This window comes from Callithrix jacchus, chromosome 16 (genome assembly GCF_049354715.1).
Source record: "Callithrix jacchus isolate 240 chromosome 16, calJac240_pri, whole genome shotgun sequence".
Lineage (NCBI taxonomy): Eukaryota > Metazoa > Chordata > Mammalia > Primates > Cebidae > Callithrix > Callithrix jacchus.
The window spans coordinates 79,011,838-79,034,891 of record NC_133517.1 but is presented as its reverse complement, the minus strand read 5'-3'; the positions used below and the strand labels follow the sequence as shown (position 1 = coordinate 79,034,891).

The following is a 23,054-nucleotide window of genomic DNA, read 5'->3' as shown; positions in this document are numbered from 1 at the left end:
ACGGATCGTAGTTGGCCACAGAACGGGGAAATTCCCAGGTATAAAAGAGACACGGGACGCCAGGCAGAGGTCTCGGTTGGAGTAGCCGGCAGCCGGTATGGCTCCGGCCTGTGCCGGAGTGCAGAGGCACTCCACAGCACTCCATACAAAAGCGCACTGTTACGGGTGCCCTGTTGAACCGGCAAACGGAGACCTGGGAGGGCTAAACTTGAGACTGAACGGGACTTGGGCAGTGAGCCAGCCCAGGAAATCCCAGGGACAAAGCGTTTGGGCTAGCGCAGTGCAATAAACAAAACGAAGATTCCAAACCCTCCCTGTGAGGAGGTTTTCTTAAAGCGCAGCTCTGCGGGGGAGGGGCGTCTGCCATTACCCAGGCAATCAGCCCCCACTGAGGTACACGCCCATTGCTGATGTAGCCTGCCATTGCTGAAGCAACCCGGTACAACAGAGAGACTCCACTACTGGGCATAGCCCGTGGCAACAGGGCGGAGACCGCAGCAGAAGGGCAGAACCTGCAGCAACAGGGCGAACCTCACACCAGCAGGGCGGAGCCTCGGCAGGCAAATAGTGATTTGACTGCCTCCTATCTGGGCAGGACAGCGAGGCGGACACTCACAAGGAAAGCCTCAACACCCCCCACCCCAGACAGAGCATCTGAGAAAAAAAGGGTTTTTTTCAGCCTATCAGCCCTGAATGAACAACAGAGCTCACAGCTCAGCAATTGAGCTCCTACAAAGTACAGACTGTCTCCTCAAGCAGCTCCCTCACCCCTCTATATCCAAAAGACTGACATTTGGCAGGCATCATTCTGGGACAAAGATAGCAGAAAAAGAAACTGGTAGCATCCCTCGCTTTTCCACAGCTGCTAGAGGTGCACCCCAGACAAGCAGGGCCTGGAGTGGACCTCAGCAGTCATACAGCGAAGGGCCTAGACTGGTAGAAGAAAAACCAAGTAACAGAAATACTTCATCACCAACAGTCTGGGTGTCCACTCAGAGACCCAATCGAAAAGTCAGCAACTACGCAGACGACAAGTGGATAAATCCACAAAGATGGGAAGAAACCAGCGCAAAAAGGAGGAAAACACCCGAAACCAGAACACCTTGCCTCCTAGAAAGGACCAAAACTCCTCACCAGCAAGGGAACAAAGCTGGACAGAGAATGACTGTGATGAAATGATGGAATTAGACTTCAGAAGGTGGATAATGAGAAACTTTTGTGAGCTAAAAGAACATGTATTAAATCAATGCAAAGAAACTAAGAACCTTAATAAAAGATATGAAAAAAGATTTGAGGAAATGATAACAAGAATGGATAACTTAGAGAAGAATATGAATGAATTAAAGGAGCTGAAAAACACAATACGAGAACTTCACGAAGCATGCACAAGTTTCAATAGCCGAACTGACCAAGCAGAAGAAAGAATATCTAAAGTCGAAGATCAACTCAATGAAATAAAACGAGAAACCAAGATAAGAGAAAAAAGCACAAAACAAAATGAACAAAGTCTCCAAGAAATGTGGAACTATGTGAAAAGACCTAACCTACGTTTGATAGGTGTACCAGAAGGGGACGAAGAGAATGAATCCAAGCTGGAAAATACTCTTCAGGACATCATCCAGGAAAATTTCCCCCACCTAGCAAGACAGGCCAACACTCAAATGCAGGAAATACAGAGAACACCACAAAGATATTCCACAAGAAGAGCAACCCCAAGGCACATAATCGTCAGATTCAACAAGGTTGAAATGAAGGAGAAAATACTAAGGGCAGCCAGAGAGAAAGGTTGAGTCACCCACAAAGGGAAGCCCATCAGACTCACAGCAGATCTCTCGGCAGAAACACTACAAGCCAGAAGAGAGTGGGGGCCAATATTCAACATTCTTAAAGAAAAGAACTTTCAACCCAGAATTTCATATCCAGCCAAACTGAGCCTCAGAAGTGAAGGAAAAATAAAATCCTTTGTGAACAAGCAAGTACTCAGAGATTTTGTCACCACCAGGCCTGCTTTACAGGAGCTCCTGAAAGAGGCACTACACATAGAAAGGAACAACCAGCACCAGCCATTCCAAAATCACACTAAATGCTAAAGAGCATCAACATAATGAAGAATCTACAACAACTAAAGGGCAAAACAGCCACTTAGCATCAAAATGGCAGTATCAAATTCACACATAACAATATTAACCCTAAATGTAAATGGACTAAATGCACCAATCAAAAGAAACAGACTGGCAAATTGGATAAAAAGCCAAAACCCATCAGTGTGCTGTATCCAGGAAACCCATCTCACATGCAAGGATACACAAAGGCTCAAAATAAAGGGATGGAGGAAGATTTACCAAGGAAATGGAGAGCAAAAAAAAGCAGGAGTTGCAATTCTCGTCTCTGATAAAATAGACCTTAAAGCAACAAAGATCAAAAGAGACAAAGAAGGCCATTACATAATGCTAAAAGGATCGATACAACAAGAAGAGCTAACGATCCTAAACATATGGACCCAACGCAGGAGCACCCAGATACATAAGGCAAGTTCTTAATGACTTACAATGGGACTTAGACTCCCACACAATGATAGTGGGAGACTTTAACACTCCACTGTCAATATTAGACAGATCAACCAGAAAGAAAATCAACAAGGATATCCAGGGCTTGAACTCAGACCTGGAGCAAGCAAACCTGATAGACATTTACAGAACTCTCCACCCCAAATCCACAGAATATACATTCTTCTCAGCACCACATCACACCTATTCTAAAATTGACCACATAATTGGAAGTAAAGCACTGCTCAGCAAATGCAAAACAACTGAAATCATAACAAACAGCCCTTCAGACCACAGTGCAATCAAGTTAGAACTCAGAATTCAGAAACCAACCCAGAACCGCACAGCTTCATGGAAACTGAACAACTGGCTCTTGAACGCTGACTGGGTAAACAATGAAATGAAGGCAGAAATAAAGAAGTTCTTCGAAACGAATGAGAACGAAGACACAACATGCCACAATCTCTGGGACACATTTAAAGCAGTCTCTAGAGGAAAGTATATAGCATTAAGTGCCCATATAAGGACAATGGAGAGATCCAAAATTGACACCCTATCGTCAAAATTGAAAGAGCTAGAGGAGCAAGATCAAAAAGCTCAAAACCCAGCAGAAGACAAGAAATAACTAAGATCAGAGCTGAACTGAAGGAGATTGAGACACGAAAAACCCTTCAAAACATCAATAAATCCAAGAGCTGGTTTTTTGAAAAGATCAACAAAATAGACAGACCACTAGCCAGATTGATTAAAAATAAAAGAGAGAACAACCAAATAGATGCAATAAAAAATGATAAAGGGGAAATCACCACAGATTCCACAGAAATTCAAACCATCATCAGAGAATATTACAAACAACTCTATGCACATAAACTAGTAAACCTGGAAGAAATGGATAAATTCCTGGACTCCTGTGTCCTCCCAAGCCTAAACCAGGAGGAAGCTGAAACTATGAATAGACCAATAACAAGGTCAGAAGTCGAGGCAGCAATTAAGAGCCTACCACACAAAAAAAGCCCAGGTCCAGACAGGTTCACATCCGAATTCTACCAGACACACAAAGAGGAGGTGGTACCATTCCTTCTAAAACTATTCCAAATAATCCAAAAAGAGGGAATCCTTCCCAAATCATTTTATGAGACCAACATCATCCTGATACCAAAACCCGGCAGAGACCCAACAAGAAAAGAAAACTTCAGGCCAATATCCATGATGAACATAGATGCAAAATTCTTCAATAAAATACTGGCAAGCCAACTGGAACAGCACATCAAAAAACTTACCCACCATGATCAAGTAGGATTCATCCCGGGGATGCAAGGCTGGTTCAACATACGCAAGTCTATAAATGTAATTCACCACATAAACAGAACCAAAAACAAAAACCACATGATTATCTCAATTGATGCAGAGAAGGCATTTGACAAAATTCAACAGCCCTTTATGCTAAAAACCCTCAATAAATTCGGTATCGATGGAACGTATCTCAAAGTAATAAAAGCTATTTATGACAAACCAACAGCCAATATCATACTGAATGGGCAAAAACTGGAAGCATTCCCTTTGAAATCTGGCACTAGACAAGGATGCCCTCTTTCACCACTCCTATTCAATATAGTACTGGAAGTTCTAGCCAGAGCAATCAGGCAAGAAAAAGAAATAAAGGGTATTCAAATAGGAAAGGTGGAAGCCAAATTGTCTCTATTTGCAGACGACATGATAGTATACCTAGAAGACCCCATCGCCTCAGCCCAAAAACTCCTGAAACTGATAAGCAACTTCAGCAAAGTCTCAGGATATAAAATCAATGTGCAAAAATCAAAAGCATTCATCTACACCAATAACAGACTTAAAGAAAGCCAAATCAAGAAGGAACTGCCATTCACAATTGCTACAGAAAGAATAAAATACCTTGGAATACAACTCACAAGGAACGTAAGGGACCTCTTCAAGGAGAACTACAAACCACTGCTCAACGAAATCAGAGAGGACACAAACAGATGGAGAAACGTTCCATGTTCATGGTTAGGAAGAATTAATATCGTGAAAATGGCTATACTGCCCAAAGTAATTTACAGAATCAATGCTATCCCCATCAAGCTACCATTGACTTTCTTCACAGAACTGGAAAAAACCACCATGAACTTCATATGGAACCAAAAGAGAGCCCGCATAGCCAAGTCAATTCTAAGCAAAAAGAACACAGCAGGGGGCATCACACTACCGGATGTCAAACTATACTACAAGGCTACAGTAATCAAAACAGCATGGTACTGGTACCAAAACAGAGATATAGACCAATGGAACAAAACCGAGGCAGTGGAGGCAACACAACATATCTACAACTATACAATCTTTGATAAACCTGAAAAAAACAAGCAATGGGGAAAGGATTCCCTGTTTAACAAATTGTGTTGGGAAAACTGGCTAGCCATGTGCAGAAAGCAGAAACTGGACCCCTTCCTGACACCTTACACTAAAATTAACTCCAGATGGATTAAAGACTTAAACATATGACCTGGCACGATAAAAACCCTAGAAGGAAATCTAGGCAAAACTATCCAGGACATAGGAGTAGGCAAGGACTTCATGAACAAAACACCAAAAGCATTGGCAACAAAAGCCAAAATAGACAAATGGGACCTAATGAAACTCCACAGCTTCTGCAGGGCAAAAGAAACAGTCACTAGAGTGAATCAGCAACCAACAGAATGGGAAAAAATTTTTGCAGTTTACCCATCTGACAAAGGGCTGATATCCAGAATTTACAAAGAACTCAAACAGATTTACAGGAAAAAAACAAACAAGCACATTCAAACGTGGGCAAAGGATATGAACAGACACTTTAAGAAAGAAGACATATATGAGGCCAACAGTCATATGAAAAAATGCTCATCGTCACTGGTCATCAGAGAGATGCAAATCAAAACCACATTGAGATACCATCTCACGCCAGTTAGAATGGTGATCATTAAAAAATCTGGAGACAACAGATGCTGGAGAGGACGTGGAGAAAAAGGAACACTTTTACACTGTTGGTGGGAGTGTAAATTAGTTCAACCATAGTGGAAGACAGTGTGGCGATTCCTCAAGGCCTTAGAAACAGAAATTCCATTTGACCCAGCAATCCCATTACTGGGTATACATCCAAAGGACTATAAATCATTCTACTATAAGGACACATGTACACGAATGTTCATTGCAGCACTGTTTACAATAGCAAAGACCTGGAATCAACCCAAATGCCCATTGATAATAGACTGGATTGGAAAAATGTGGCACATATACGCCATGGAATATTATGCAGCAATCAGAAATGATGAGTTTGTGTCGTTTGTGGGGACATGGATGAATCTGGAGAACATCATCCTCAGCAAACTGACACAAGAACAGAAAATGAAACACCGCATATTTTCACTCATAGGCGGGTGATGAAGAATGAGAACACATGGACACAGGGAGGGGAGTACTAAACACTGGGGTCTATTGGGGGGAAAAGGGGAGGGCCAGTGGGAGGGGAGGTGGGGTGGGATAGCCTGGGGAGAAATGCGAAATCTGGGTGAAGGGGAGAAAGGAAGCAAAACACACTGCCCTGTGTGTACCTACGCAACTGTCTTGCATGTTCTGCTCATGTACCCCAAAACCTAAAATGCAATAAAAAATTAAAAAAAAAAACATGTAATAACAAGAAAAAAATTATTATCCTAATGAAATTAGCCAATCACAGAAGACACATATTATATGATTCAATTTATAGAAAATGCCCCAAATAGGCAGATGAATAGAGAGTAGATTATAGTCACACACCACATGTTTCAGTCAATGACAAACCACATATACAATGGTAGTCCTTTAAGATTATTATATTCAAGTTTTATTGTACCTTTTCTATGTTTAGATATGTCTAGATACACAGATCTGTTGTGTTACAACTGCCTACAGTATTCAGTACAGTAACCTGTGGTAGCCTAAGAGCAACAGGCTATACCAATTAGCCTAGGTGTGTAGTAGGCTATACCGTTTCGGTTTGTCTAAACATAGTCTATCATGTTCACATAATGATGGAATCAGGAACAATGTACTTCTCAGAACATATCCCTGTTGTTAAGCAGTCCGGATTCCAGGAGCTGGTGCTGTCAGTGTTGGGAAGAAACGGGGAATGACTGTTAAAGATTACAGAGTTTCTTCTTGGGTTAATGAAAATGTTTTAAAATTGATTATTTGTGATGATTGCACTCTCTTTACACTCTTAAACACCACTGAATTTTATGCTTTAAGTGGTAAGTTGTATGTTATGTGAATTACATCTCAATAAAGATGTTATAAAAATCAGGATTATTATAAATGTATGAGGTTGATTTAATTGTGTGGCTTCTATTACTGATAGCCAACAATATTCTGTATTTACTATTATACTATACCTAGTGATTTACATATCTTAGCTCTTTTAATTCTTACAGCATCCCTAGTTGGTGAGCACAGCAAAATATGTTAGGTACAGGATTTAAAATTTGGGCCTGCCTGATGCCAAAATTCACCCTTTCTCCTTGTTTCTTTTAAAAATTTTATTTCTCTAAATAGTTAATGTACCCATACATTTCATAAAACAAAGTGACATAAAAGGCACACACCCTCTCTCCATCCACCATCTTCCCTCTCCCACAGGTGCAGCTTGTATTAGCTTCTTGTACATCATTCAGCATTTCCTTAAAACAAAGCACATATGGATATACATTTTTATTTCCCCCTCTTTGGCAAATGTAGCATACTATACGCATTGTTCAAATATAGTATACTATGCTATGTTCAAATATAGCATACATTGTTCTGCACCTCACTTTTTTCACAGCTGAGAGTACACCAGTGCCCGGATGTACCATAATTTAATTTGCTGTTCCCCTAAAGATGGACAGTTAAGTTGATTCTAAGAACCTATATTTTGAAATTGCATCCAAAGGCAAGAAGAAAACTTCAAAGAAATGCAATCATTTTAAAAACAAATTCCATTTTCCTCAAAAATGGACTACTTTGAAAGTGATAACTCTTTTTAAAATGTGTTGGTTAGTAAATATTTGTTAGATATCAATACAATGGTCTAAATGTTATGTCCCCTCAAAATTTATGTATTGAAATCCTAACCCCCAAGGTGATGGTATTGGGAGGTGGGGCCCTTGGGTGGTGATCAGGTCATGAGGGTTCAGCCCTCATGTATGGGATTGGTGCTCTTGTAAAAGTGGCCCCACAGAAATCCCGCCCCACTTCTGTGAGGTGACATTACAATGATTAGAAGGCCATTTGAGAGGAAGTGGGCCCTCATCAGACACTGAATATGCTGGTGCCCTGGTCTTGGACTTCTCAGCCTCCTGAATTGTGAAAGAGAAATTTTTGATGGTGTGTAAGCTACCTAGGTTATGGTATTTTTTTACTGCAGATTGAACATGTTAGATGATCATCAACAACAAAAAATTAAATGCATTATACCAGAGTGACAGCTCCACGTGAACCATGGAAGGATATTCCATCAGTATGGATTAGAACTGTGATTAAAAGTCCAGGGATTTCCAAAAACATTCCAAAATCTTTGTATTTATTCAGCATATTGTTTCTGATAAATAATATTTACAGAGATGAAGAATCAAACATTCATTCTTGAATCATCTATTACCCCTATGGTGAATTTCTATATTATATTATATATATTATATTATATTATATTATATTATATTATATTATATTATATTATATTATATATATATATATATATAACATTAATCAGCTCACTTGAGTGGAATTAAATTCTAATATTTTTATTATAGCAAAACTAGACCCAAAATATTTTAAATCGAACCGGTCTTTAAAACGTCTATTATCAGTCATAAAACATAAAAACAACTTATCAATTTTCTTTCCTTTTTTTTTTTTTAAAGAAACTATTACTGTAATAAGGTTATGGATTTTCTGGAGGATGTGTGACATGGTCTGAGCATTAACATGTGAAGAACTGGTTCATTCCTGTAATCCCAGCAGTTTGCGAGGCTGAAGTATGCAGATCACTTCAGTCCTGGAGTTTCAGACAAACTCGGCCAACATGGCAAAACCTCATCTCTACTAAAAATACAAAAAATTAGCTGGTCGTGGTGGCGCACGCTTGTAATCCCAGCTACCTGGGAGGCTGAGGCATGAGAATCACTTGAACTTGGGAGGCGGAGATTGCAGTGAGCCAAGATTGCGCCACTGTACTCCAGCCTGGGCAAGAGAGTGAGACCTCGTCTCGAATAAACCAAAACCAAAACTGAAAACAAAATATGTGAAAAACAAGCCATAAAAAGCGTAATATCAGCACAGACAAAATATTCAAGAGCTAGAGAACAATGCTGCCTTCCAAAGGGAACTGAATGAAAGAATGAAAAATGTACAGCTTTTCATAGCTAAAGAAAGTGACGATAACTGAATTGAAAAGGCTGAACTGAGCATTATCTTCCCAGAACACAAATGTATATTTAGCTTAATAGACCTAAGTACTATCTTAGGAAAAATCTTATCTATTATGCATCTAGGGCAACGAGAGCTGTAGAAATGATTCTCCAAAGCAAACACATCGCAGGCTGACACTAGTAGAGGAAGAGTCAAAGGCATACACAATGCATCACACGTGAGTTTAAGTCTCATCCTACAGATTGTCACTAGAGGGAAAAAATGAGCTGTGAAAACCACAGACACTAAACAGAACCTGGGAGGAACTATGCTTGTGGTTGAAGCTTAAAAAATATGCATACTTGTATTTTCTGATTATAATTATAATATGAATTTGCAGAAGATTTGGGAAATATAGAAAAAATAAGAATTAAAATCACCCACTTATCCCACAATTCAGAGAGAACTATTAAAATGGTTGGCATATTCACTTGCAGTCCTTTTCTTTGTACATATAAGAATATATGGTTTTTACAAAATTCGGCTTATATTATACACACAATTTTACACATGGCGTTTCCCCCACCTTGTATGACTTCTTAAGTACTGATATTCTTTGAAGATGTAATTTTAATAACTGCTTTATTTAAGCAGAATTACTTGATTCTTTTCATATTGCTGGACCTCTAATTTGTGTCTAAATTTTCTGTTTTCCAAACAGCACTGTGATAGACTTTCTTATCATAATTTTCATATTTCTATCTACTTCTTAAAAGAAACTTAAAAAGTATGTCAGTATTTCACATTCAAATTTAAATCATTCAGTATACCAGTACCTATAAATTCACCATTGGAAGTCTCTGGGGACAAAATGCAAATAATGCATATAAAATAAACAATACTATTTTAATATCACTTGAGGTCTATATTTATCCTTCTAAAATAGTCATCTTTCAGAGAACACTTTATTTCCTCTAGGCAATGGGCTATTATTAGGTTAATCTAAATGCAATAACATGAAACTTGGCTGACCCAGATTTCTCCAGTACCAGTATGCACATAATTACAATATCCTGCAGAATGACAAATACTCAAGGCTCTCAAAAATATGTATTTTATCATCCTTTCTTTTAAAATAATGTACAATGGACACTAAAATAAAACAAATAAAGGTTATAGCCAATGAAGGTTGATAGCAACCAAATCTTATGTAGACACTGAAGTTACATATAGAGTAACTTAGAGCTTTCTTCAAAATCTGGCTTTATTTCGTCACTTCCACAGTTATCGGGATCTTAAGTGCTCTCTTAATATTGAAGTTATTTATAATTCCTGTTAAGAATTACATACTCTTAACAGTCCAGTCTAAGATTCACTATGGTCTTATTTTAAAAATTATTCTACTTTCAAGAAGTTAAATGAGGTTCTCACAGTCTCTAAAGTGTATGTGTATAATAAATTCATGTATATTTATACATATCTAAAATGTTTTGCTCCCACTAACCAGTGAAAAGCAAAATAAAAGTACAACAAAAATTGTACTTACATCACTGGTCATAGTAACTACAGAATCACTTAAACTCTAAAGCCCCCTCACATTTCAAAGTCAGGTAAAGATAGCAAGAGCCGGACTGTACAGTCATGCAGGCTGTACACTATACAACCCTAGTGAGTGCAGTTGTACCCTGATCTATGTAACTGGTAGTCTTTGGGGTTGTGCAGTATACAATCCATACAGCTGTATGTGATGGCCTCGAAGTTAGCTCAGATAATTCTGTTTGCTCATCCATTACTTATTTGTAAATCCTTCTCTCTAGTGAGCTATGAAAAAGTTTTTGGAGGGAAATAACTTTTAAATCTGTATACTTTTCTCTATGAAGAAAATTCTGTGAAGAAACAATGACAAATTCTCCCTGGCTTCTGTCTGTCATATTAGTAAGGTATTCTTCCCATCTCCCCTTCCATCCACCCATCAGGAAGCAACAGGGTACCTTGTGTGAGTAACTGTAGATTTCTGACTTCTTCTCGCACCTTCAGCTGGAGCACCTGTTGTAAGATGTGCTGCCGGAGGTTCTCCTGGGAAATCCCCATTCGCTCGAGCTTTTTGTCAGTAAGTCTCAGCAGGGCTCGCCCTGCAGAGTTTTAAGAAATAAAAGAAAAAGAAAATGAACTACTTGCTGAAGAAAGATGTACATTTTGGTCTTAGCTAACCCTGCCATCATAGAAGTTTCTACCTAAACACAGGCATTTTGGAATAAAGGTCCTCCATTATTACTGGTGACATAAATGGGTTATCTGAATGAAAAAATACACATATTTAAAAGAGAACCCTAACTTTTAATTCAACATTGGGAAACCCCACTGACTCACACATCCAGTTAGATTGTGTGACTCACACATTCAGTCAGATAAAATAGGAAAACCTTAACCTGGATATTTGGGTCACAAATTGAAGGTTTCCATAGAAACAATGCTCTTCATTGGGGGCTGGATTCTTAGGCTGGCCCACAGGAGGCCAAGTCACTGACAACCCAGCTGAAGAACTAGATGCTCTGTTAGGGTGGTATATACAGAAACTCTAGTAATGTGTAGCACAGGATACAATAACATTTCTGTGAAACATGCATTTAAAGTCCAGTTTTAATCTGCAGGTAATTGACACTCCTGCTGTGCCCCTGGCTTGGGCTGGAGGTTCCATCTCTAGCTGGTGGGAGCTATACCTTAATCCCAATTATTGGCCTAACTCAAGGGGCCTAGCAGGGTTGAGAGGGAGAAAAGCAGGGTAAAAAGGGCATTCAGTTGGGCACAGTGGCTCACGCCTGCAATCACAGCAATTTGGGAGGCTGAGGCGGGTGGATCGCCTGAGGTTGGGAGTTTGAGACCAGCCTGACCAAAATGGAGAAACCCCGTCTCTTCTAAAAACACAAAAATTTAGCCGGGTGTGGTGGCGCATGCCTGTAATTCCAGCTACTTGGGAGGCTGAGGCAGGAGTATCACTTGAACCCAGGGGGTGGAGGTTGCAGTGAGCCAAGATGGTGCCATTGCACTCCAGCGTGGGCAACAAGAATGAAACTCCATCTAAAAAATAAATAAATAAATAAATAAGGGCATCCAAGGAGGGCAAAAACAAGGCACCTCGAGGTATAAGTGCCTGCAATATGTAGACAGCCTGGGCTGTGGTCAGCTGGCATGGCCTCCCTTCAAAGTTTATTTCTCTACAAACTTCTCTTCCTAGTGTGATTTCTATGAAATTCTCTTCTACTCTGTGTTTGCCCTAAAATAAGCTTATTTCTAGTTTGAGAGTTTACAAGAAATAAAGAGAGTGATGACTGCTAAATGCGCATAGCACGACCCTCTACTCTTCTCCGACATTCCTACTCATTGCATCTGCATATCTTTTCTCATTTCCACAGATGAAGAAGAGACAGAGTCAACTACATGTGATGAATGATGTATTTAGGTGTATTATCATACACACTTCACAAGGAGACAGGAGAACCGAGAAGACCAATTAGCAGAAGTTTGTGTTGTTTATGCTTCTAGTTTCCTGCCTTTTAACCTTTCCTAAGGGCATTAATCAGAATAAGTTAGTTTAAATGCTGTTGTAAAAAACAACCCCCATATATCAGTGACTACAACAAACTTCACTTCCAGTATATTCTGCATGTCAACTGCAAGTCTACCCATCTTGAATGCTGCTGATCAATGTAACAGAGGGAGAAGAGAAGGTCCAAGAAGATCTTCATGCCATCAATGCTCAGTCATTTATAAATCACTGACGAGAACTAATTGCATGAACATTTCCACCCACAAAAGAGCCACCAATTGTACTTCCAACATGTGCCCAGAAGTGAGATATTTAATAAGCAGCAATGGTGAGAATCGTAATAATATAGATGTGGTCCTGGGCCAATGCCTGGAGAGGAAGTGAGGTTTTGGATGTGTGCATGTTTGCGGTGGTTGGGGGTGGAGGTCTGAAGCTTCAGCGGAACCTGCATTTGTAAGGGGAATCCTAAATAACTAGAGCTCAGGCTTGGCAACACCAGGCAGACTGTGGTAGTCATGAGAACAAAAAGAAAGGAAAGGACAAAATCAGACTCAGGTAATTCCCATTGCCTTCTCTGGTTGGCGGACTAATGAGCCCCTAAAGATGTCCATGTTCTCATCTCTGGAACCTGTTAATTTTTTATCTTACATGACAAAAGGGACTTGCAAATGTGATGAAGGTAAGAAGGACGTTGAGATGGGAGAGTAGCCTTCATTATCCAGGTGAGTCCAATCTAATCACAAGGGTCCTTAGGAGTGAAAGAGGGAGATGGGAGAGCCAGAGATGTGACAATGGAAGCAGAGGTCAGAGTGAAGTGGCCACGAGCCAAGGAATTCAGACAGCCTCTAAAAGCTGCAAAAGGCAAGGAGATGAATTATCTCCCACACCTTCTAGAAAGCAGCTGCACCAACATGCTGAATTTAGCCCTATGAAACCCATTTTTGGAGTTCTGATCCCCATAAGTGTAAGACAATAAATTTGTGTTATTTAGGTTTGTGATAATCTGTTATAGCAGCAGTTGGTCTTGTGACTTGAATTTACATGTTTTTGAAGTCAAACAGATGGTTTTAGATTTCCTTCCCTTTCCCCATTTCTGGCTGCTGGCATACACAAAGGTAAAAAAGTAGAGGAGTGCTAAGGAATGGTGAGCCCGAGTGCCAGACTTCCAGGACAGTCCGCAGTCCAGTGCTCTGCTCACTGTCTGATCTTGGTCCAGAAGTTTCACTCTGAAAACAAAGAATGGGGCTTAAATATCATTTATATAGATAACTGTCTTCCAAATGACAGACATCTACCTCTTCGTACATGTCATAAACTTACAAACACTGCATAAAACACCCCCTGAAGCTCCGATGATCTTAATCCCTCCCAACATAAAAATGTAGATCACCCTCCCTCCTTTCTGTTCCCAATTATCTGGGCTGTGGTTTCACAAGCTGTGGCATTCCTAGCAAGACTGCCGAGGCACTGGTAAGACACACAGGTGCTTCTGTCTTAAGCTGGCTGGGCCATCATTAGAATACAGTGTTAAGGCATCAGAGGGAAGGTTTTATTCCAGGGCACACAGCTCAACTTTTCTTTGTTTGATGCCTTCCCATAAACCTGTAGCCCCAGTCTTTCCATAAATGCATCTGATTGGTCAAGGTATAGATATGTAGCCCTACCAGAATGTTATTTCTACTTTGGCGGGTTAATAGCGTTGGGTTTAAAGATACGAGTCAGAAAATTCTGTCAGTTATAAAAAAGTTATACAAGTCTGTTCATTTTCTTTGTGATACACTCATGCTTATGAACTTCACATATTAAATGCCCAATTGTTCAAATTATTTAATCCCAATCCTGAGAACATAATTATTTCTACTCTGTCAGAAGAGAAATTGAGAAGTTCAAGAATATTTAAAACATGAAAGCTTGTCCTAATTTTTCCCACTATACATTTGGTTGTGCTTTATCTTCCTTGATAGGAAAATAGAAAGGTTACTATTCAAGAAAGATTAAGGATAACATTTATTTCAAAATTTCCTGATAAAATCGCTTCCAGGAAAGATCATGATCTGTACACCAAAAACCTTAACAAAATCTGATTCATGGTCTTCCTTGGGTGTTTTCTATAGATTGGTGGTTCTGGAAAATTTTTGTAATAATTAAATCATTTCTAGGAGCAAATGTCCCATCAATCTCCTATTCTACCACCTCCTGCTGAATACAAAATAAATAAATGTCCAAATAAGCATGGCACTATTTGGATGAGGTATCAGGGAAGTGATAAGTAAGCAATCAATCAAATTATTTTATAATTTATGTTAATTTTTGTTGCTTCTCATAAAATTCAGTTGTTAGTTCAACAAACACTTATTGAACACTCACTATGCCCCTGTTACTTTGTCACTCCCCCTGGGTACAATGATGAACACAGCAGACAGGGGAACTTTTGAAGCCTTCAGGCTGACAAGGAAGGTAGCTCATGGCAAATGTCTACAGATATGTGATGAATGCTAAGAGAGGCAAATATAGGAGCTCGGAACGGGGTAACCTAACCTAGTCTGGGCATCAGGAAGCTGTTAATGAGTAATGGACATGTAACCTAGGACTTAGGAAGAAGCAAGAATTAGACAAAACCTACTGATAGAGGAAAGATTTTTTAAAAGTTGCCACATGAATGAATAAAGAGGGGGGCTGCTATTATAGACAGACAACACAGGAGCACCATCCCAGCTTGAACATTCCCTGCCTCTGCTCACAGGAGTCTCTTGGCCACCTTGATCTGCAGTCCTCTGTCAATATAAAGGAGGATGAAGGAGTGAAAAATCAACCCAATCTCAAACAAGAAGCACCAACTGAATTGCCTGATACCATCGAACTGGTTATAACAGTTATTAGGTGACCTGGGCTGCTGGGCCCTAGTCAGTTCTTCTAGGAGTTAGAAGAAGCTAAATTTTTTCACATCAATCTTACTCACTCCCTGCCTTTTACTCTTTCCCAAGTATTTATTGAGCACCATTATGTGCCTGCCACTATTTGGGGTGCTGTGGATATGGAGATGAGTGGTGTCTTCTGCCTGCCTGGAGCTCACCATTTAGTGTGGGAGGAAGGTGACATACAAATAAACCAACAACTAGATTTAGATTTAGAGACAGATATATGATCTCAGACAGTCATAAATGTTCTGAAGAAAAAGCAGAATGAAGGGGCAGACAGGGACCCCTATAAAAAGATGGGGTCTATTGTAGTTGGGGTGGTTAGAATAGGAAGCCCTCTTTGAAGGGGTGATGTTGGAACCAGAAAGTTAGAATGAGGGAATAGCAGTGTCAATGCAAATAGAAAAATAACAGGGAGACTGGTGTCACTAGGACAGAGTAGGTGAGACAAGAGGTCTCAGAAGACAGGGTCAGATCACACAGGGCCTCAGAAGCCCTGAAGAGGACTGTGGATTCTATTCCTCTGGATGTGGAAAGCTTTGAGCAAGGATAATTTGGGCATGGTATCAGATTGAAAGAATCCCCCTGGTCACTATGTAGAAAATGGATTCGGGGCAGAGGTACGTATGGGAGGAAAGAAGAGTCCATGGACTACCACAGTCATCTAAACAGGAGGTAGCGGTGTTTCTGTACTGGAGTGGAGGAATGAGAAACAGGAAAATCCTGGATATATTTTTAATAACATTACAATGCCCAGAACTGGGGTCTGAGGGAAAAGCAGACATCAGAGATGACTCATATTTTCAATCTGAGACACCAATGGCTGGGGGCCCCATTTCCGAGCAAGACACTGAGTCACTGCTCAAGAGAGGATGTGTTGGAAGAAGGAAATCCTGGTAGTATTAGTGCTATTTTTTCTTTTGAGAGCACTTGGGATATGGAGAAGAATAAACCTGATAGAATTAAACAAAGAAAACAATTAAAACATTCTTCTTTTCTTGAATGCTCTTATTCTTTCAGGACTCTCCTGGAACCCCAAAGCTCTGAGTTGACTGGTGGTAAGGTAAGCATAGGCATATCCTGGTGGAACTTAGAGAAATCAGAAGGACCCTTTACAACTCAGCTCTGTACTGATTAGCCCTATTAGGTGTCTTCAGAGCTAAAGATATTCTCCAGAACTCCTTGTAGAGGCCAGGGAATATTCGGTGAGGATATTCCCACAGTAGGAGCATGGTGCTCTGCTAGCAATGTTGGAAAGTTAGAGTTTGGCTGCAATCTGAAGCTTGAGCGTACACAGAAAAAGCATGACTGCATGTGCTCTACTAGAATCCCAGCAGCACAAGAGCAAGTATGATGGTTACTTTTATACGCCAGCTTGACATGGTTATGAGGTGCCCAGGTACTTAGTCAAATAAGTCCTCACCAATTCTGGGATGGGATTAACATTTAAATTGGTAAAGTGGATAATACAGACTGCCTTCCATAATTGGGTGGGCCTCATCTAAGCAGTTGAAGGCCTGAATAAAACAAAATGCTGACCCTCCCTGGACTAAGAGAGGACTCTTCTGCCTGATGGCCTTTGCGCTGGGACATTGGTTCTTAATTTTATAGCAGCCTGCCATCCTCTGGACTCAAACTAGTACATTAGCTCTTCCTGGTTCAACAGCAGCTTCTGGTCTGTTAACTCTACCTGGGACACTAGCTCTGCAGATCCTGGATTTGTCAGCTTCCATCATTACATGGGCCAATTTCTTATAATAAATCTCTCTCTGTATGTATATATATACATATATGTGTGTACAGATATGCTCATACTGTGCAAATACCCAAAAAACAAACTGGTTTTGCTTCTCTGGAGGACCCTAACATGCTGGGGGTATCTTACCTCTCAGGTGACTTATTACCCCCAAGATTACCTGGTGCTGCCTCTGTGCTGGCACACAGTAGTGCTCATAAGTATTTATTGAACACATATCCTTAGTGCTACTAAATTAATGTAAAGTTTATCATCTTTATCACAAATTGATGCTCTCAAGATGATTAAATTACTCACATCAGAAAAGATGTAAGAGACTTGATTGGAAGCTGTTGGGCAAAACAACAACAACAGCAAGAAACTGGACATACAGGGGGAGGAGGCTCCATTTTGTTGTGGTGACCGCAGAAACACACGCCAATCGAAAGGAATAGAGAACAGGAGACTAAATGAGGCTTAAAGAAACAAGAGTGCCTTTTTCTATTTTTAAACACACACCAAGTGAGACTACAAACCTTGCTGAGCAGATGAGTAGCAAGAAAAGGTTAGGGATAAGAATCGCAGAGTAGTTCATTCATTTCCTATGGTTGCCATAACAAACTATCACAAACAGAGGGGTTTCAAAAAATAGAAATTTACTTCTTATAGTTCTGGAAGTCAGAAGTTCAACATCTGCTCCATTGGGCTAGCATCAACATGTTGGAAGGGCCACACTCCACTCTCTCTGGAAGCTGTAGGGCACAATCTGTTCTCTGATATGCCTGTTCCTGCCAGCTGCCAGCACTGTCTTGCATGTGGCCACAAATCTCTGCCTCCATTCTCAGATCACCTTCTCCTCTTGGGTGTGTATAATCTCACTCCACCTTTCTCTTACAAGGGCACTTGGGGTTGGATTTGGGGTCCATCTGAATAACCTGAGAAAATCTCCCCATGTGAATGAAGATCCTTAACTTAGTACCTCTGCAAAGACCCTTTGTCCTTAGAAGGTAACATTTTCAGGTTCCAGGGATTAGGATCTGATGCTGTTGGGTGGATAGCATTCAGTCTATCACAGCTGAAAGGAACATTTGAGCTTCTGACTATGGCAAAGGATTCATTGTGCTCCACACGGCGAAGTGAGGCACAGAGAAACTGTCCTGCCTAAAACAGCACAGGAGATGACATAGAGACTTAGGTTTAGACCATGTCTCTGGATTTCAAGCCCAGCCTGCTCTCTGGTCTCTATTCCAGGTGCCCTTCATCTTCTGCTCAGAGAATTGTAACAGGCAGCCTGGCACAACTTTTCAAGATAAATGATTGCATGTCATAAGGCATGACTGGAAATGACAGAGCAAGCTGGAGGTAAGCCAAGAGTGGCCACAGACCCTATCCTATTGGGAAATCTCAGTGCCACTGCAAGTGTTTGGGGGGGAGGGGTGTGCCACTTTTTCCCAGAATGAATTACAAGGCCTTTTTTCTGCCAGAAATAGATTATCACTGGACAGTCCCCCAAATAAATGGCCCTTTGTGCACTGGGTTAGCTTCAAAATTGCTCTCAGGTAAAGGCCTGTGTCATGCACTAAGCAAATGCCTCTGGCTCCACCACAGTCCTGGCTGGGCCAGAACAACAGGCACTGTGCATACAACTAGTGTCCCACAGCCCAAATTTGTGTTTCTCCAATCATGCCACTACTCCAAAATTAGAATTTTGGGAACAAAGAAATGAGAGTCCAAATCACAAAAGCATGGGATCACAGCTAAAAGGTGTAGATAAATTGCTAGGAAAGCACAATCTGAGTCTTAATTTACTCATCTCTACAATAAGGTTGAAAACTACACTGTCTCATAGAATGACCATGAGAGTCAAATGAAGTAATATATACATAGGACCATTTGCAACTTGGAACCACAATGATAAAACCATTTGGGTACTACTGTTTCGTGGCTGACCACCACCTCTTCTGACTCTTCCTCCTCCTCCTCATCCCCTCCTCCTTCTCACAACAGCAGTAATAATAATACCAAATGCCTATGGTGGAGTCACTCTGTTAAACACTATCCTAATAGCTTTACGTAGATTAACTCATTTTCAACAGTTTTCTGAAGGTGCTATTAGTATCTATGATTAAGAGCTATAAAACAGCTAGAGTCCTTATACCTAATAACCTGCGGATCTGGGATACAAATATAGGCAGAAGCCATGCTCTCAACCACCTCCCTAAACTGACACCCAGAAATAATTTATACAAACCTACGTACTCCTCAAGGCCACTTCTTGCATAGAGAACAGAACTCATGAGCCAATGAGAGGCTGAGGGTCAGGAAAACATCTTCATCTCTGAGGGCTTAAATGCAAGCAGTGGGAACACCGTCATAGCATCACTATGCACAAGGGCATAATGGTTCATTTGGTGGAGAATGACAGGGAAATTATGGGTCTCTGAATGCAGCCATCACACAGATTCACAGACTATACATAGACCGAATCTGCCAGACTACTTGAAACTAGCAGACAAGGATAAATAATATAATTTCCCTGCCAGAGGGAAAAACAAGGTTGGTTGCAAGCCCATAAGGGGGGCATTTAACTCATCTGAGGACCTTGAACAAAAACCCAAAAATCAAGAATGTTACTAGGAAGGGCATTCAAGGCACAGGGAACAGCACAGGCAAAGATGGAGACCTAAGAACCAGAAGGTACTCTAGGGAGTGTCCAAGAAGCTCTATGTGACTGTGTGAAATCTGCAGCAGGGAGTTAGCAGGGCTATATTCACCGCTTCACGCTTGGTCTTACTCTCTTATTTATTTATTTATTTATTTATTTATTTAGAGACAGAGTCTCTTTCTGTCGCCAGGTGCCAGGCTGGAGTGCAATGGTGGAATCTCTGCTCACGGCAACCTTCGCCTCCTGGGTTCAAGCAATTCTCCTGCCTCAGCCTCCCAAGCAGCTGGGACTACAGACGTGCGCCACCACGCCCAGCTAATTTTTTATATTTTAGTAGAGATGGGGTTTCACTATGTTGGCCAGGATGGTCTTGATCTCTTGACCTCATGATCTGCCCGCCTCAGCCTCCCAAAGTGCTGGGATTACAGGCGTGAGCCACCGCACCCGACTCTCTCTTCCTTTATTTTTATCTTCCACCACAAAGCAGCTCATATAGGCAGAAGCCATGCTCTCAACCACCTCCCTAAACTGCCACCCAGAAATAATTTAGTGAGACATAGTGATGATAATCCCAGTAGTAAAACCTTCCATTTGTACAACTAATATTATAAACAATTCATTTTTGCCTACACTACATCTCTGCTCATTTCTGATCAGTCTTTTGAGAGCTGCTTTTTTCTCACCTGGTAGGGTTTTTAACAGTTAAAAGCAATTTCTCTATAGTATTTTTTTTTTTTACCTCCAAAGTACTATATAATTTTCTTGCTTATTGTGTTTATCTTTGGACTCACTTCCACTCCTTCCCATAATGTAAGCTCCATGAAAGCAGGTCTCCCTTGAGTTTCTCAAGCATCTAGCTAGAGCCTTACTCAATGTAGGCACTAAAAAATACTTGTAAAATTAATGCTGGGTATGTGACCCAGACCAGAATATATATGTTTCTTTGCTGGGATTATTATGGCCACTAAGAAGAAAGTTCTTTGCTGAGCGTGGTGGCTCATGCCTGTAATCCCAGCACTTTGGGAGGCCAAGATGGGTGGGTCAAAAGGTCAAGAGATTGAGACCATTCTGGCCAACATGGTAAAACCTCATCTCTACTAAAAATACAAAAATGAGCTGGACATGATAGCACGTGCCTGTAGTCCCAGCTTCTTGGGAGGCTGAGCCAAAAGAATTGCTTGAACCTGGAGGTGGAGGCTGCATTGAGCCAAGATCGTGCCACTGCACTCCAGCCTGGTGACAGGGCAAGACTCCATCTCAAAGAACAAAAAAAAAAAAAAGGAAAGAAAAGTTCTCTTTCTTTCTTCAACTACTTCCCAAGGGACAATATAATGCTAGACTTGCTATTAGTGGCTGTCTTTACCACTCTATAGAGGGAATTTCCTAGAGAATAAAGCCAACAGAGAGAGCAGAGCTGGGAAAGAGAAGAGTTGGGTGAGAGGAGAAAGGCAGAGAAGGAGAGAGAAAGAAAACATTACTTGGTTTCTTGAATACAGTGTGGCCTGAAGTCAGACACTCCTGCACTCTTGGTTCTGTAAGTCAGTGTGTGGCAGCAGGCGGGGATAAGCTAGTTGAGCTCATTTGTACCACTTGCACCAAGAGAATCTTGACTTAAACGTCCGAGTTTATGAGGGATTCTCAGTTGTCACTGTACTGCCATCCCTTTCCCCATTTCACAAAAGCCTGTCATGGTGTAAGTGGGTAAGAATGACATGAATCTATAGTAACTGGTTCACAAAAAGTTAATAATTGGTAAATGTGAGTATTTCTGTTAGAATTCTTTACAAGTTATTTGAAGTACACCTTAATCTGACTGCATACTTATATATGCTTGATGTATCTACAACCTCCTTATAAAATTATACCAGAGGTCATAAACTCAAATGCTCTTGTCAGGTTAACATAATTGTGTAAAGACAAATGCACTAAGGGACGACTAAGAAAAGGGATGACTAAGAAAAGACGACTAAGAAAAGAAGCAGGGTGCAGGGGCTCACGCCTGTAATCCCAGTACTTTGGGAGGCTGAGGTGGGAGGATCACCTGAGGTCAGGAATTTGAGAGCAGCCTGGCCAACATGGTGAAACCCTGTCTCTACTAAAAATACAAAAAGAAAAAAAATAGCTTGGTGTTTTGGCATGCACCTGTAATACCAGCTACTGGGGAGACTGAGGCAAGAGAATCCCTTGAACCTAGGAGGAGGAGGTTGGAGTGAGCCAAGATTATGCAACTGCACTCCAGCCTGGGTGACAGAGCAAGACTCTATCTCAAAGAAGGGGAAAAAAAGGCGAGGTGCTATGGCTCATGCCTGTAATCCCAGCATTTTGGGAGGCCAAGGTGGGCAGATCATGAGGTCAGGAGTTCAAGAACAGCCTGGCCAACAGGGTGAAACCCCCATCTCCACTAGGAAAAAAAAAAAAAAAAAAAAAAAAAACTTAGCCAGGCGTGGTGGCAAGCACCGGTAATCCCAGCTACTCAGGAGGCTGATGCAGGAGAATTGCTTGAACCCAGGAGGCAGAGGTTGCAGTGAGCCTGGGTGACGGAGCGAGACTCCATCTCAGAGAAAAAAAAAAAGGAGGGAAGAAAAGGTAGACTGTAGCAGACCAATTTTTTTCCCCTAAAATGGGCAATTCCAGTCCATTCTTGCTGTTCTAGAATACAAATTAAGTATTGCTACTTCTTTTATTTTTTATTAGGTACAACTGAAAATCCAGAAGTAGTATTAAATCTCCAAATTTAAAATTTGCTAATTTTTCCATACTACGAGAGCCAAATAAATTATGTATATATGGGTCATAGTTGGCTTACAAGCTGCTACTTTCAAATTTAACTTTCTTTTTTTTTTAACCCTCCTTCCTCCATGTACCTTTAACTTCCAGCATAAAAGAATTCAGGCAACCTTATTTTAAGGGTTTCGGCTGACTTTAGGAATGGACTCCAAGTTCCATGATTCCATTCTGTGCAGCCTATTCTAAGTCAATAACCAGGACCGGGTCTGAGCTAGCCCTTCATTTTTCATAACCTAGAAATGCATTGCAAATCCAGCTTCTTAAGTAACCCCAGTCCAGTGTCTTATTTCCTGAAGGTGACTACGAATCAACCTAATACCAGAGCTAGCAAGGATTCCAAGGTCAGCCAACCCATTGCCTCATTTGCTGGCAAGAATACACACAAACCTTCCAAGACCAATAAATCTCTCACTTCTACCTGAGAGCACAGCCCACTACCAAGCCT

General features: G+C 40.8%; 1 protein-coding gene across 12 annotated transcripts in view; it reads right to left on the bottom strand.

Moving 5' to 3' along the window:
• The window catches only part of SAMD12 (sterile alpha motif domain containing 12), a 503,727-nt gene that overhangs the window by 262,134 nt on the left and 218,539 nt on the right, over nucleotides 1–23,054 (bottom strand). For 11 of the 12 annotated variants that reach the window (XR_013528142.1, XR_008477084.2, XR_008477086.2 and 8 more), the window contains one exon: nucleotides 10,949–11,089. Coding sequence is in view for 8 of the 12 variants with exons in the window: in XM_078353270.1 (XP_078209396.1) it covers nucleotides 10,949–11,089 (141 nt within the window). In the remaining 4 variants the exon portion in view is untranslated. Of the gene's footprint in view, nucleotides 1–7,160; nucleotides 7,250–10,948; nucleotides 11,090–23,054 lie in introns of those variants that run through there. The other variant, XM_035276471.3, reaches the window with a different exon arrangement.